The 18,398-nt window shown below is 35.3% G+C and overlaps 1 protein-coding gene across 5 annotated transcripts in view; it reads right to left on the bottom strand.

Moving 5' to 3' along the window:
• The window catches only part of LOC138939674 (uncharacterized), a 61,462-nt gene that overhangs the window by 10,194 nt on the left and 32,870 nt on the right, over positions 1-18,398 (bottom strand). For all 5 annotated transcript variants that reach the window (XM_070307718.1, XM_070307719.1, XM_070307721.1 and 2 more), the window contains one exon: positions 5,886-6,120. In XM_070307718.1, coding sequence (XP_070163819.1) covers positions 5,886-6,120 — 235 coding nt within the window. The remainder of the gene's footprint in view (positions 1-5,885; positions 6,121-18,398) is intronic.

Below are 18,398 nucleotides of genomic sequence, written 5' to 3'. Positions count from 1 at the left end.
CTATAATATTAAGACGAGTAATTTTATCGCAACATTATATGTAAAAGAAAAGAAGAGAGATACATTTTTTATTATCGCACTAGCACGGCCGCTATCTGGATATACCTTTTCACAAACAATTACGAAAATGATAATGGTTGCAACGGAGTCATTTGTTCAACGGTATCTGATGTGTACTGTGCGTTCACGCAACAAAATCGCCATCGCGATAAAAAGATGTTATTTAAATAATTGCGAGTTATTAAGATAACTACATAGGGGCGCGTGCATCCGAGAGCACGCATTCACGTTACGCATTGAGTTGAATTTTATTTGACTTATTGTTAGTGTTATATATAATTTAATCTAATCATTTTTCGTTTTAATTGTATAATATAATAAATATCGAAGATTTGATATTTAGATTCTGAAATTTTTCAATTAAATAAATTTTTCTATAATTTCTCTCTTTGTCTCTCTCTCTCTCTCTCTCTCTCTCTCTCTTTTGTGAAACGTGCGTTTCCTTCTTTACGCGCGGGCATATAAAATCGTATTTACAAATTAACATAATAACATAATTAATCATAAATATCTCGATCGATTTTCCGATTATGGCGAGTGTAGAATGTCGCAACGATGCCAAGATGTGTAAATTACAATGTGGTACCTCCCGACGAACGTAAATGTACACGTGTTTACGACGTCAATGCATACCTGCGCTTATAATTGTTAACTCCGAGGCAATACCTATAATGCGTCGATATTATGCAACTTGGAATGAGCGTGTGGGCTCGCGGTCGCGCGTATGGTCACCTCGATCTCTCAGCCGTATATAGGATCCTTAGACTCGCCCGTATAAACGACTTTTAAGAGAGCAACGCGTGCTTGGGAACCCTCCGGATATATTCGCCAACTGGAGAATGTTACATGATAAGTTCTGTCCATACCAACAACTATGCAAGTGCACGACAAGCATTCTTGTCTGAATTCGGAGTATTTGCCGTATGATATCCGTCTTGATGGCGTCATTCTTTCAAGCTTTTTATTTCCAGTACACAGTTGTACATTGCTATGAATACCTTAATGAATTAAACTAATTAAATTATCGAACATATTTCTATGAAATCGGTTTTTCACTAATTAATTTTTCGGAATATAAGAAAACCAAATTCTAAATTATAACTGAAATTCTACATTTCTTTTCTCTATAGTTTTAATAATAAAGTGTCAAAAATTACTTATACAGTTGATTTCTCTTTGTTAAAGAATGTGTTTGGAGTTTATATTTGATACAAAAAAAAATTTTATTGATCTTTTTTGTCGACCTTTATTTCTTTGACAATTAAAATATGTTTTATCTTTCATTTATAATGATTATTTGTTTTGCTGATTAGAACAATTAGATCTATACTTTCTTATCAAGATAATAAACTATATTCAGATTTCTCCCGTTATAAATAGTCTACGGAATGTTAACGGAATAATTAACGCGTTATCGCTGACTTTTTTATTTCATGCGATCGATGCAACAGAGTTTGTATAAAGCAAAATGCAATTTAGATCGCACGCGAATCCGAACGTTAAAAGCCACGCTGCTTCAAACTTGTGAAACGAGTTTGAAACACGAAAGTGGAGGACACGATGCACACAACACACAGATCAATAACGGCTCTCCGTCGCATTTGTTATTTATTTTGGAAAAATTCACATTTTACAAGCGTTTGAGCGCTATTTTATTTTGCTATCTACGCTATCTATCCAAATTACATACAATTGAAATCGCGTTCGCTCTCTGCGAGACTGTCGTCATCATCGTCATCATCATCATCATTATCCAACTGCGATATCCCACTGACCCGAAATGTAAATTGCACTTGAATCAAATTTACATAGCTGTACACGCACCGTAAGGCTCGCACGAGCGGCAAATCGTCACGTAAACGCAATGTAATGGTACAAAAGTTCTATAATTTAGCATAAAGAAATGTTTATTTAATATCTTTCTATAATAATATTGTATCATAAAGTTAGCGTATTAAAAAGCATTCCTTGTAGATTTCATTTCTCACGAATCTGTGCGAGTTATATACGCTTTTATTAATGAACGATTCAACCGATTGTCAACGGAGTCGGAATCCGGATCTCTACGTCTCACAATTAGAATGACAAATGAGTCGTGTGTTGAGCCAGAACTTAAGAAATATGCGACACGTTATTGTTCTCGGCGTGGTGATCCCGGAGAGCCAACTCGTAGCGTCGTCAACGCGAACTTGAAGAATACGGAGGCGGGATACACGGAAACTGGAGGAGAGACGCTCGTACCATCTTCGGCTAGTCACTCCTCCGTCTTCACGGAGATTAATGGTAGAAGATGTTATGCAACAGGCCCTCTGTTCTATCCAATCGCTGGAGGTAGGGCTCATTGAGCGCGCGCGAGCTTGCAGCATCCCCGGCGACGATGTATTCTCTTCCGATGCCGTTTTTCAACGGGCTTTAGAACGATTCTTATGCCACAAAAGGAAAAAAAAAAAATAAAAAAAAATTATATTTTTATAAATAGAAGACTAGAAATAAATAATATTTTTCATAAATATTCTAGAAATAAATGTGTGTGAGAATAAAAAATATCCAATTTTTATCTTTTCTCCTTTTTGAGATAACAATATAGATAACTTTGACATCTTCTTTATTTTTAATAATTATATTATGTTTAATAATAATAATACATATATTTTGAATATTAATATGTTTATAGTTTTATAATCATATAGGCTCGATGCGTGCATTATAATTCTTACAGACAAACCAACCGTATTTCGTCGCATATTTGTCGGTAATTTTACCGAGGAGACTTTCGCGATAGACGTGGAATATAGCGATCATCATCTATGTGAGAATATTGCCGACAATCGCGGGCGTGGCAATTTACGCGAATTCTGCACACAATTTTCGCGGGGTATTGCTCGTCGTTCCAGTAAATTATTATTACAAATTACAAGCTGCGATTATCGCTTAATGGCTGCGGCCTTGCTCCTAAGGGACTATCGTACGCGACATATGTACGCATAAACGTCACTGTTATTTAAATAATACGTGACGACTACGATTCGTAAAAATCATAGGACAGACGATCCATTAAACGGAACGTTGCGAAAGATTTGCAAAAGAATAAAAAGATGCACGGCAATTAAACCACGATCAAACCTCAAGCAATTAACGAGTTGCCTCGAGCGATACATATGTAATAGTGATTGCGAGCCATTTACTTATTATTCAAATTACATCTATCACAGCCTATCTGTCCGTGTGTAACAAATCCTTCGAAGAAAATTTTGCGATATATTATTATCATTATCCATATCCATATTATGATGAATTAGTGAATTAGTCGATTAATCAATGACGAGAAATAAAGAATCAAATTTATGATAATTGTCACGAATTAAATATTATATTTATATATCAAATACAACGAATATTTTAAAAATCAAAAATTTATCGTATCTTTGTTTTTATATTTCGTTTTTATAAAATTTATTTTCGCAACACTGAGCATATAATATCACATTGCAAACTCGAAAAAGATCTTTTCCAGATCGTAAATGCGCGACGTTGATGATAATAAAGACAGTCCAATATGATTTCTCGGAATATTCATAGCGTGGTAGTTCGTTAACGATTCAACGTGAATCGCCAAGTATAGGATCGTGTCTAGAGAAGAAAAAGAAGAATATAAAGGGGTAGGCTCTCACGTATATGCCAATTTATGCATACTTGAACGGACAACACCCACATAGCTTCGTGAGCATCGTCCAGATGCATCGAAGAACTCTATCGATTGGCGCGACGAGGTTCTCGAACTTTGGATCTCTATGCAACATTGAAATTCTCCGCGAATCTGTTGATTAACAAAATGGCTGGACAATTTTTATCTATTTTCTCATTCCGTTCTTTTAAAATATATATAATAAACGAAGATCTATATATATTTTTTAATCAAATACTTATGAATTAATAAAAAAATGTATAAAAATTGTAATAAAAACTTTCCAGACTTTCTAAGAATGGTAACCGCAGTTTTATAAATAATATCTAACATTTAATCGCGTCTCGCCTTCCTCCATGTATCCTCCGATAATAGATCTCTTCCCTTTCTTCCCCTCCTCCTCCTCTCTTCTTTCAAAGGAACAATGTTGAAGCTATGTCGATTTAGGGCGCAAAGACGACTCGATGTTTCATCATTTCTTTTTTGTTTTACGACTTTCGTCCTCTTTCTAGAATTAGCTCGGGTTCGCGATACGCACGCGACACGAGTGTCTGGAAAACCGGCTATTTTTGTTTCAGACGAACCGCAGACGTCGTGGCATCCCAAGAGACATCAGCAAGCCAATTTAAATTTAACCCCTTCACACCCTTTCCATTTTCCGCGACGGCAATATCCCTTCGTCGTCGTCGTCGTCGTCGTCGAATTCTCTGCCTTTTTGATAAAAAGAGCTTACCCCTTTCTAAGCGCGAATGATCTGCCTACATTCTCCCGTCTAGACCCGCAGTGATTTATATAGAAAGCAATAAAAATTATGCACTTTTTTCTTCTCGATTATAAATATTTCGATAAATTTCGATTTTTCACGAAAGTTTAATTGTTTCAATTGCGTTTATCATATTATATATCTTAGTAATTAAATTGTTTAATTAAAATTCTATTAAAATATAAAATTCAGTAGAAATAAAGTTTAACGTTGTAACGATGTAATCTATTCGTCAAATTAATTGTCAATTCAAAATAAATTCTGTGAAAAGCAAGTATCCATTTGGCAAATCGGAAAAATCATATGCAAACTACATAACTTTAGGATGTATACAAAATGCATTACAGTTTTTCTCATATATAATCTCAGCATTAAATATTCCTTAGAATGCAAACGCATCAGAGCATTTCGAATCTTGATAAGGAGACGCGAGATAATCCTAAAGTTCGATATCGTTAGAAACATATTTAACGACGGGCACTGCGTTCTTTCACCACTATTTCGCTGTCTCGTTTAACAGCATTTACATGTGTGACAAGTTTCGCAGATATATATCCTAGTTATAAATGCATCGTTTTATGAATATACCGTTACTTTTGAACCGAGTATACCATCGTTCTTCGAACGCGTCAACCAAAACTTCTTTCTTGTTTTATCAATAAATCAGAACTTTAATGTGTTTATGGTGCCGCGCTTTCAAGACTTTTTATGTATCTGTAAACTTTCACAACGATCGTTCGCGGTTTTTAAGACTTCAACACCTTAGTTTGGAGATCTTAACGCGCGAGGTTGATAAAGATTTAAAAATATAGTCATGTGCCACTTGACAACTTATTGTTTTAGTTACACAGAATGTATTGTAAAATACAATAATAAAGATGTACGAGAAATAAAAATGATGGTAATGTAGAGATTATTTTTAAAAAATAGTGATAAAAATAAATTACATATCTTGTCAAATAAATCGAATTGATAATTGCGTGCGTGTATGTGTAATCAGAGATTATTATTTATCGTAAATTGCAAGAATTTACCATTAAATATTTTATCATTTAAATATTTTATTAATTAAATCCCAAATTAAATTTTCAAAATTTTATTCGGAACTTGAAATTTAATTTGGGAATATCATCTTTAATTTTTTACATATTAAATTAATTTCACATATTAATTAACTCTTCATCGAAGAAAGTATATCGAGCTATAAGTATTATATTCTTGTTACATTAATTCACTAATTTGCTAATTTAACAATAGATCCTATAAAATCGTTTGTAGGCACGACTTTTCTAAATATTAACGGAATTTAATCGCTAAATGGAATCTCGACACTCCCTTTGACGTAGGAAATGTTCGCAATTTGTTGAATTAACTGACCTGTCCATTAACAGCACATTATCGCCGATCTTCTTGTGGCAATAGCCCCACACCGGTATCGCGTTGAAGGTGATGTTAATGGTAGAATACTGAATAGGCTCGTTCGCCATGCTTCCGACACCCTTTCCGCTCACCTGCATCACGAATTCGCCCTGGAATTCCGCAGGAAAGTAACAGCCCACGTTGAACTGGGGGTTGTAATTTTGGAGAATCTCGCTCATGATTACGGTGCCATCTGAAATAGAGAGGATGAATCTCTATTAGAGCTAGCTATGTAAATTTTTGAATGTTGAATTTCACGAGAGATGCAAAATTTTATTGAATATAATTGAGCGCTAATTTTTGCATCTATTTATAAAATATCACTTTCGTTAAAACAAACAATTTAATAAAAAGAATATTAAATAATTCATTTAATGAAAAATAAATCTTAAGCATAATTTATCTCGAAATAATTTTGTCATTTCTAATCACACAAAATATAAAATATCATAAATTATAATTTTAGATATAATTTTTATTTTGAAATTATATTATAAATATAATATATCACACACACAACATCATATTTTATCAGATGGATATAATACTGCAACTGTATAGAGAGTTATGGCATTCAAAGTGATAACTAAATTCATGCTCGGACACTCACGTGTCCTGCATTCAGCAATCCGTGAAAGGTCATTAACGTTACCACTAAGTTATCGCGAGAGACAGGTGTAACGATGACAGGTGGGATTACCATCAAACTCGCGAGACGAGTAATATTATGCTTTCTTCTTTCTACATATACATATCTATAAGATATGAAAGTTGGCGCCATTAATGTGCAAAAAAAGATACAGGATTATTGTAACGCATAATTTTTATTTAACTTTTAATTTTAATTTTAATTTTTTTCAATAATAAATCTGAAAGCGTTAGAAATATTTTTATCTAGTACTTTCTTTTTATTATATATTCGGGCAATCTAAAATTTTTTTTATTTTCGATCACAAAGCTGGTTTTAATAAAACAATAAAAATTTCAAACAAAATTTACTTTTCTTCCACTTTAATTTGATAAGTTTGATTTTATGAGAAAATTTATTTTGCAATGGACATTCCGTCTATTTATGTCAGAAAAATATTCGTAAGATCCTTTTAATGCTGATAGAGTGCTGATTGAAAAACATTGAAATGCATGTGTAATTGGAAGTCGAACAAAAGTCAAGACGGCTCTCTGGCGGTCTTTTTTTTTTTCATGTTTCTCTTCTTCTCGTTACAATCAATATTCATGCAAAAAGCGCCATCGTAAATTACTTTATGCATGATCTACGCCATAATAAAAGCCGAATCATGATCAAAGCTATCGCAGTCCACGCGTTTATCGTAATTATTAACGAGGAATATTATACATATATATATATATATATATATATATTTTTTTATACTGCGAATAGATTCTCCTTCGTCCGATAAATCGTGTAACATTGTAATAGGTAACGGTTTGAAAACCTGGTCTCGCAAAAGATTTCTAGCAGACAGGATGTGTATATAATGTGTACGTAATGTGTATAGTGTATATAATGAATAAAAAAACGTATCTTCTCAGTTATTATTGTCCTGCAAACTATAATTAGCTTTCTCGTGAGGTGAACGACAGCAAGATATGTATATTCCGTGCTCGAGGAAATACATAAATTGCATAAAAAGAAGATAGCATTTGCAAAAACTGTTGGAGCGTAATCACAAATGTGTAATCATAGTGACAGTATTTGTCAGAATATAAAATAGGTAGGAAAATAGGAAGAGTCGTTGATTAAATGATTAAATGTTAGTTGATGGTAGGTAGAAAGCCTACGAATAAGTTTCAATGATGCACAAGAAGATCGCAATTTCTTATTTCTTATTTAGCTTCAAATAGAAATGTTATTTTAATAGAATTTCATAATTCTAAATATATATATCAAGTTCTTCATGATGATTGACATAGAGAGATAATCGTATATAATAAAAAACCAAATACAAGTCTTTTAATTCTAAATTGTTATAGTAAAATAAGAAAATCTCGAAAACGGCATCTTTTAATTCTTTCCACGAACATGTAGAGATTCCGGATCTTATTAATTGACCGATAGATAATTAAAGTCGGCATAGCGACACAAAAGCCTCGGCACGATATGTATATCATACAGTGCATAAAAATAAACGATACAGAATAAAAAGACGATCATTGACTTAGGTACGTTCATCTTATTAAGGGCCACAAACGCGACGGAAGTGAGATCAAGTTTTTACCACAAACCTTACCCAGTAGCACTTAAGTGCGGCGTACCTTTGTACACACGTGTATCTTCCGACAATCTGTGCGAATAACGCGCTCATCTCGATCCTTTAGTCGTTCTTATCTTATTTTTGACAAAAAAAAAAAAAAAACGCTAAAATTAAATCTCTTTTACAAAAACATGTAATTTCTTGATATTCCTAATGAGATTTTAAATTTGTAGATTTTGCTATATATTTTGAAATAGATTATATTTCACTAAAAACTTTTTTCAATATTGAAAGAAATGGCTGTCGATAAATAAAGAGCCAACATTGAAATTAAAAATTATATTACGGTAAATTTGATAAATTTAACTTTTGCTAAGGAATTGTATCTGTATAAATTTCTTCCATTCGTCGAGATCTTGCCGCGGATGTGTACGCTGTTAGTGCAATACACTTGCGTACGTAACATTAATTTATCTCCAAGCGTAATTTCCGTTCTAATGGACTACCATCAATATGCAGAGAGGCGCGAGGAAATCGGCGCAATCTCGATCGTATTCAATGTCTTCGCATGTTCGAGGGATGTAATCCCCCAGACGATACGACGAAGTCTTGCGCGCAGTTTCGTCCCTCAGGGATGTACATTCCTCGCGCGCAATCGCCCATGGGTGCCGGTCGGTCGATGCGTCGCAATTACTCGGACGACTTTTTGGTTCCGGTAGAAGGCGTTTCTCTCATTCTTTCTCGCGTGCATGCGTCCGCGCTTCATCTTATCGCTCTCTTTCATCTGCATAAAGGACGATCAACTGCCCCTCTTACGTGACCTTCATTCCCTCATCATCCTCCCTATTCAATCTCTCTCTCTCTCTTATTCCTTTTTGCTCCTTTAAAATCTCCACCATCGGGCGATCTTCTCTCACATCTTCGGATCGGGTGTTTGCATATATAGCCATTTGTTGGGATTATCGGTGGATAGTTGGTGTAATCGATATTTCATTGCTCTCTTTATGAATCTTTAATCTTATCTAAGAATCATCGTACATTATAATTAGAGAGCGTCATGCATCGCGCTGTCATGTCTTCCACTTATGGCCTACGTGAGAAGCATACTTCGAGATACTTGAAGGTGTTGGGAAAAAATTCCTATGTGGATATCTGCATAATTACGGGTAATGGAAATTTAGTTTTCCATGATGTAATATTGATAATTAATTAGATACTGAAAATAACTGACATTTGTAGTTCTCGGAAGATTTCAGATCGTTAAGATCCTCGGCAAGATTAATGTAACAGCTTCGCAAAAAGTTTTTTTTTTTTTTGTTTAAATATTGTATGAATTATGACTTCTAAAAATATACTTTGAGGAATTTGAGATTTTTATTTAGAAGATTATTATTAAGATTTTTATTTAGAGAAAAAATGAAATTTTTTTATTTTAGAGAAATATTAGATATTTTAAATATATTAAATTAGCTTTAATGATCTTTCTCTCAGTCAGGAAAGTTCATCAAAAGATTTTTTAGAGCAATATGATAAAAATTGAGCAATTTCATGGCAACAATATATTTGAAAAATATCTCAATTATAAGATTGTTTCGATTACGAAAACTAGACAAACTATCGTATTGTTCTCTCTCTCTCTCTCTCTCTCTCTCTCTCTCTGTGTATCTCTCGCTCTCTCTCGTCAAGTTTTCTTTCCATTCGTGTGCCCTTCATCTCTCCGCGATGATTACCCGACATTTCTTTTTCAACCTTTCCTTCGCCACTACGCATTCCTTCGCTGGACGATTAAAGTTCCATCCTCGTAAAGAGATACCAGGTGTTCGCGTACACAGGAGGGTCCTTAATCCGTAACTCCTGGTGAATTCTTAATGAATGCAACAGGCTCGATATGCCGAATGATCGCTCTGAAAATTAGAGGCTTGAGTCTAGAGAGTACGGGATGCAACCACGCATTATTTTAAGAACGGGCCTGCCTCCGCTATATCTCTACCTTCATATCGACGATTCTCGAATCAAAAGATAAAACAACGCAACATTCTTTTAAAAACTAATTGTTTCTTTCCTATATGAGTAACCTTATAAATTTATTAATTACGAAGAAGGAATATATTATGATCCAATTAATTTTATTATTAATGTAAAAGAATTATTAGTAATGTAGTTTTACAAATTTGTAATAAATTATCACAGATATAAAAATATAATCAAACAAAAAAATTTGTATCGTAAAATAAAATGCTGTTCGCAAGCAATAAAATATATCCATTCGAGGAGATTAAAAATCAACGATCACGAGATTAAGGGATTATTGGGAAATCATCGAATCTTCTTTTTCATATTGGAAAATCAATGGTGAACAAACTGACTTGACGCGAAGATGGACGCAATGATTTCACGAACATTTATCATGAATGATAGAAGGATAGATCAAAGATTGGACGATCTTAAACCGTGTAATGGAAATCGGCGAGGCCAAGACCGTCTCGATTATGAAATATCAGCGATCGTTGAATTTCACCTTTACGCGCGAATCAGTGATTTCTCGGCGTTTAACCCGACATCTCCAAGCTCGATCCTATCCCGAGCATCGAAATCTACATCGCACGGCACAGCTCGACTCGGAGAGACAGAGAGAAAGAAAGAGAAAGAGAGACAAAGGTCTTGAAATTACGGTTGTAATATCTGTCAGAAGATCACTGGCGCTTTCCATTAGATCGAGAGGGGTCAGACTTCAAAACCGTGCGAAAGGTGTGGCCCGCTTATATCGAGTGCACCGCTGCGGTTAATGCTGTTTAATAACGGCTCGAGAGACACGAATTGTATTTGTGTATGTGTGCATGTCGCGCCGCTATCACAATTTCACGATGATTTATTGTAAACGGAGTCTATCATTTTCAAACTATCAAAAGCGCGCAATGATCGAAATGCTCGGAGCAATAATACGCTAAACCATATAAGGGAAAGTTGTACATGTAAAACACTTAGGTTGTATTTAAATACTTATAGATATGTGATCGTCAAATATTTCATATCTTTATATAGATAATAATAAGAGTTAAACTTTCAAATGCAAAATAAAACAAAACTTTTCCTAAGTATAGATCTCATTAATTTAATTATGACATTTTTAGAAAATTTCTAGAAATAAATTTTTCTTCACGATTCAATAACATAATTCTTTAAATTACCATATAGTTGTACATTGTATATTTTATAAATATCTATATAAAATGAAATTAAAATTATTAAAGTAAAATAGTTCATAATAGATTTACACAAGACTTACAAGACATACTTTCATTGCATTATAAGAATGTGTGATAAAAATATTTACTCCATGTACATACGCTATCGTGAAATATCATACTTTATTATACTAGTATCGCACAGCTCTTATACTTGCTCCCTTGTCGGAAAGAACTAAAATTATATGCTAAAACGATGCTTGGCGACCAGCCCCGCGGTCTACTCCCACGTCTCGCACCATTATCTATGGCAAAAAAGGCACACGGAAAGACGGGCTGCGCTAAACTAAACTCTCGGCGACAACTTCGATAAATCCCCGGCATCGCCGGTTCCATCGTATAATCGCGCCCCCGCCGATTCTCGACGTTCCGGGGGACGAGGAAGACACGTTCTTCGAACCTGGCCGGCGCTCGTGCTAGCTGGTGACTTCAAAGCCGCGCAAAAGGTGTGGCACGCGATACGGCACGGGGTCCTAGAGTTACGAGGCCTCTCGCTTCTCAGGAACCCCAGACCACCGAGTTCAATCGTATATATATATATATATATACATATAATGCATGGAGAAGAGCGCGGAGGAAGCGCGATGAGCAGCGACAAGCGAGCGAGCAAAAGAAAAGTCCAATTTCTTCTCTTTCTCCTCTCCTTCTCTTCCTCCTGTTTCAATTCTCGCCTTACAGCCTCCTTCCACATGCCTGTCTCTGTTTGTCTTACCAAGGATCGCTCGTTGATCACTTGCATTTCGACAACCTCTTTCGTTGCTCAGATTGCGACGCGAATTGTTCTAAGCGGAATTGTCATTTCTGGTTCGAAATCTCTAAGAAAGAACCTTCTGAGAAAGAACCTTAGGATCTTCGGATCGCATAAAAATTTTTTCATTTTCTTCGAAAAAGTTACATTAAACTTGGGAATATAATAAGTAATAATTCTTGCTTGCGATGAGTGCGGTAGGACGACATATAATGACAAACATGGCCGCATTTTATATCGCCAATAATTTTTTGAGGAAGAAGACAATTCCCGACCGAACACCCTTATAGAGACTATAATCCTGTCTGTAATCTCGTTTATGCGTGACAAGCAGGGAGGAGCGTGAACTAAGAGACATTTATCTTCGCGCTACGAAAACCGTATCGTAATAAATTTAACGGCCTTCTATAGCATTTTTTGTTTCAGCTATATTATATTTCATAAATCCATAAGAAAATATTTCACGATAAGTCACTAATATTATAATATTTTATATCGTATATATATATATATATATATCTACACGATGAAAGTTAAAATTATCAAAGATTGCTTTCAAAGAATTTTAAATCTCTTGCATCTTGCGATTGGCGATTGAAAATTTTTAACTGTCGATTCGACTTCCAATTTCCAACTTCTATACAACTCGTGTAATTGGCAAACATGTGTCAAATTAAATCCAAAATAATTTTTGCGAGAACGTAATTACAACGCAAGTTATTCTTAATTAAACGCTATTGAACGAGTATGACTTGTCGTTTTTAATTAAACGCTCAAAATGGAAGGTATAATGAAGCATAATGAGAAATTTGCTTGAATAACATCACGCTTTATTTAGTAACGATGAATGAAGATATGCCTTCCCAGGTCACATGATGCAAACGCGGGCACGACAGGTTTTATTATGTCTAGCACGATTTCTTATCCCGCAGGTTATCACGGAAGGAAGAAGTCGAGCGGCTGCTTCGACGGTAAATCTCACATTTATGTCGGGTGACATCAGCGTCGTCGGTTATCTCGATTGTAAGAATGCCGAGTGCGAAAGCTACAAAGCATCGAGTCTCATGTTTGTTGATCACCCGAGACTCGTCGAGCTGTGCCGTAGATGCACGGGATAAACGGCATATATATGTATACCGTACCGTATAGCGAGATCACTACCGTGATTCGCGACCCGTTAATGGTGGTCCCTGTACGCCTCGTTTACTTAAGAAAGTACGCGAATCCAGGTACAGTTACTAATCACCGGTTTGGCAACGACAGCGCCAATCTTACGGGGAGGTATTTCTGAGATTCCTGGGAACGGTTAATGAGCACCTAAGTGATCGCTAAGTCCATTATTTTCGCGTAAAGAGTTTCTGTGACACATGAGGATCGTGGATCGTGTAATTTTTTTTCCAATTACTTTGACCGAATTTGTGTCCAAGTCCTTTCGCATCTTCTTTATATCCAGTTCATGCAAAAGAGAATATCTAATTGTTATTCAACAATTAGCTCGTAAAATTTACAAATCTCGATAATACAATAATAATAATAATTCTTGCAAATGCCACGCGAGATAAATCAGAATTCGTACGAATTAAAAATTGAAACTGCTGCAACTAGCTTCCGAGTGGCATGAATTATATATATATATAATTCAGACATACTCGTGTGTCGAAGTAATTCGTAGAGGAATACGATTACGGAGGCGTGTGGAGAAAATGGTATGAGTATAAATAATCGGAGTCATCGCGCGGGAAGACAGGGGAGGGAGGCTCCTCGCATTTGCGTTTATCATCTGGACTTGTGGTTATTGTTAAGAAAGAATGCTAAAGAGATCTTCCAGAACCGCTCTGGTGTTAGTCACCTGAGCCTCTGACGAGTCCGTATCAGAGCTCTGTATCGCAGATAAAGAGTTATGTATATGTATATGGAGAGATACAGGCCGATTCGAAATTGATTCATTTGTATACGGCAATAGATACTTTTATTCAATTACTTCGAAATTGTTTCTCTCTGCGTGTGAGAGAAAATAAATCATTCTATTTAATTTATGAGATGGTACAAACTGTATAATTTAAATGTGTAATCATAATATAAATAAAAATTGTTTACATTTTAATACATCAAAAAAAGCTTAAGTTTTGTAAAAAAATCTAGTGCACTAAAATCATGAAAATACAATCTTATTCCTTTTCCTGCTATAACATTAACGGTGATTTTACTAAAACATAAAAAATCTATAATATCGTGTTGTTATGCAATGTTACTTCGTTGCAATGCATCTTCGTTGCAATGCATCTTCGTTAAACATTTGTTTTGCGAGAGCCGACAGTTCTGCAGCACCCTGTACAATTATATTCGCGTGCCTGTGGCCGAGTGTATGTAAAAGGATCTCGTGTCAGTGTTGGATGCATATTTACAAGGAGAGCCGCCCGAGTAAACCGATATCGGACTGATAGAGAGGAATTCGAACATAAATCGCATTACAAGCAAAAATAAATCGAAAGTAAGAGCGAGCGAGAGAAGCTCTTAATCGATCGCATACACAAACCTCTCATATCGAAATTCAATAAATTACGACATTACGATAATAGTAACAAACGTTATATATGCTAACATTTATATGAATTTATAATGCTCATATTTCTCTGAATATTTTCATAACGAATTCTTTTGAACATATTCTTTTCCACGATTAACTTTGCGTAATACATGATAGTTATAATTTATATAAATATTTTCTCAGAAAATTATATAATAATGCTTTTATTATTTATGCCACGAAAGACATGTAGACTTTAACTTAATTTCTTTTGAAAAGAAAAAATATATAGACATTTTATCAAAAGACATTAAAAGTGCATATTTGCGGCAAACGCATTTACATCAAGAATTCCTAGATGCTGAGCTTGAGCTAACGCGTGAATTATTGTACAAATCTCGCCTCTTGCGCTCGCGTTAAAATTCATCCGCGCGACTTCATCGTCGTCTCTCTCTCTCTCTCGTCGTTGCATTATTCGCGTGACCAGAACGGCATATAAATGCTGTGATATATAAACGAGCCTTCGCGATAACGACTCCATGCGCAGTTGGATGTACGGCTCATGGTTATCATAAATTATTTCTCATTCATTGTTCCTCAATCGATGGATAACAGACGGATGCACCGGTGATGCACCGACGTAGCGCACGGACTCGCTCGTCTGTGCAATTGCGATTGCAATTCGATGAGAGGGAACACATACCCTTTCGTATACCCAATCGCGCATATAGTGTTCGATTTTCTTCATAATTACGGACACATTCTACACAATTCCGCGATAATTAGAGATTCGATCTATGACTTTTTATATGTGTCAATAATTATTGCTTCGCACTTTTCTAATTCGTTTTTCTAATCTGTAAAATTTGTATTTAATTTTAATAAAAGTAATTGCAAGCAAAGACTTTAAGAATGTTTCGACATCGAAAATGTGTTGTCAAATATACTAACAATAAGTTTCGAAGTGAGTGATTAAGGATCAGGTATTAGGTCGTGGACCACAATGCGAGAAACGCGTGTAGAGTAGTAACTGGGATAAATCACGGTGAGAATTCTCACGGGAGAAGAGAGGTGCACGCCTCTTTTTCCCGGCGTTGGCGAACGTAAATGCGTAAACAGTGTAACAAAGTCGTAACGGCGCTATTATCTGCTTAAAACCACAAGCGGGCCGATTGCGCGCGGGTACCAGCACCTCCGTCACGCTATCTCGACGCCCTCCTTACTTAAGGGAGCGCCGACCTGCGGAAGCGAGAGAGAGAGAGAGAGAGAGAGAGAGAGAGAGAGAGAGCGCTATATAATACCCGCTATACCTGTCGAGATCGCGCGCGACGTGGTAGATATTTGCTATCTTCGTTGGAAAAGGAGCGTTTCCGGCGGCGACGGTGCCTCGCCTTTCTCGTTCCGCGTCCTCTGTTTATCGAGCCATGGGAAACGTAACCTTCGCGTATCTCGCTTTCCTTCCTTACGAAGGAAGGCGAGAGCGGGCGGGCGCGTTCCGTCAGTCGGGTTTAAGGACCTCTGTATCACGCTGGTAGCCAGCTCTTCGTTCCATGAGAAAGACAAAGGGAAAGGAAGAAAGTTTTTTAAGAAAATTATATAAAAATTAATTATAATTATTACGAAATTATTTTCTTAAAAATTGTTACGATAAAAAATGTTTAACTTCTCTTGTAAATGTTATACGAGATTTGAAAAAGTTTTAGATTCTTCTCATTGTCAGTCGTTTCAATCTCAGCTGTTGAGCTGAGATAATTTTTCACGTAAATCTGCAATAGTAATCGTTTCGCAATACAGTTAACGTTGAAATTTCCTTTGCCACTTTAATCTAAGGCAATTTGTGTTACGAAAGCTGACAACAATGCAAAATTTGCACGGCTAAGAAGCGAGATGTAGATAGGAGCGAGCTGATTGCGAGCGCGTCGAGAGTACAGAGAAGAATCGCGGCGTTTTACAATACACGAGTTTCCGCGAAAGCGAGTTGTCGTCATCTTATCAAGTCATCAGATCGGAGAGCCGCGGAGGTGAGCTTCAACTTGGTACTGTGGAAAATAGGCCGGTGCATGGTTTGTGTCCGAGAGAAGGAATATACAAGATCTCCGCGAAGCGCGTTACGAGCGAGCTGCGGCTTCTTCAATACTCTCGCCGCGTTCCTTAGCGATTTACGCAACCCATATTAAATTAGCCCCCCCACCAACGCCAAATTAAATCAAATACATCAAATAATTTAGTGCTAATTATGTGCTCATTAGTTGCCGTAGTCCGAATTTTGTTGCTCAAACCGTTTAGCAGGAATTTACATTCAAAGTGGGGGGTGCTAGCTTGACATTAAGCCAGCCCCCCCCCCCCATAGTGAAAAAAATATATATAAAGCTCGAATCAAAAAATAAAATACACTAGAATTTGTTGCTATTTTGTTGCTCTAAAATAACATAAAAATATTTTAAAAAAAGTATATAATTTAATTAATATCACTATATACTCAGTCTCGCCGCGCCGTACCATTCACTTGCGCGAAGTAAAAGTAAATAAAAAAATGTATCGCTCGCATGTATTTGGTACTGAAATAATCTGTGGACAATATACTGTCGAAATATATGAGAAACTGAATTTGTTGCTCGTCTTAAAGTATTAAAAATCGATACTTTGTTGCCGCGGACCCTATACGACGCGCTATTATATTATATAAACTAACTAAAAGAATTTGTTGCTCGCATGTTTTTGGTATTAAAATAATCTGTGGACGATGTACTATCGAAATATATAAGAAACTGAATTTGTTGCTCGTCTTAAAGTATTAAAAATCGATACTTTGTCGCCGAGAACCCTATACGACGCGCTCTTATATTATATAAATTAACTAAAAGAATTTGTTGCTCGCATGTTTTTGGTATTAAAATAATCTATGGACAATATACTATCGAAATATATAAGAAACTGAATTTGTTGCTCGTCTTAAAGTATTAAAAATCGATACTTTGTTGCCGCGGACCCTATACGACGCGCTCTTATATTATATAAATTAACTAAAAGAATTTGTTGCTCGCATGTTTTTGGTATTAAAATAATCTGTGGACAATATACTATCGAAATATATAAGAAACTGAATTTGTTGCTCCTCTTGCTTTTTTAAGAATGACGCGTTAAAGATATATGTTAAGATTACAGAGTGATCAGAGTTAAATAAAATGTAATCGTATTAATGATGATTTCGAATGCTAATAAAATAGTAAAATTAATGCGCTCAACGATTATAATTATGAAATCATTAATAATCATCAATGATGAATAATAGAAATAATCAAGGCAAAGATAATATGGTCAGTTTTAATTCTAAATATTTATATGATTATCAGATTATAAATAATTAATCAAAAAACAACTCGATTTTTCAATACCATCGTTTCCATAAATTAAAAAATAAATTGACATGCATATTGTTAATTTCGTTAATGCACATGTTTGATAATTTTCATTCTCTAAAAATGACGCGTTAAGGATGTTAAGATTACAGAGTGATCAGAGTTAAATAAAATGTAATCGTATTAATGATGATTTCGAATGCTAATAAAATAGTAAAATTAATGCGCTCAACGATTATAATTATGAAATCATCAGTAATCATCAATGACGAATAATAGAAATAATCAAGGCAAAGATAATATGGTCAGTTATAATTCTAAATATTTATACATGAGCTATAAATCATTAATAAAAAAAAAACCCCCCGATTTTTCAATA

Source organism: Polyergus mexicanus, unplaced genomic scaffold, assembly GCF_030449975.1.
Source record: "Polyergus mexicanus isolate NDT 795.1 unplaced genomic scaffold, iyPolMexi1.0 SCAF_15, whole genome shotgun sequence".
NCBI classification, from domain to species: domain Eukaryota; kingdom Metazoa; phylum Arthropoda; class Insecta; order Hymenoptera; family Formicidae; genus Polyergus; species Polyergus mexicanus.
The sequence above is the reverse complement of the archived record's forward strand: the minus strand, read 5'-3'. Positions and strand labels throughout refer to the sequence as shown.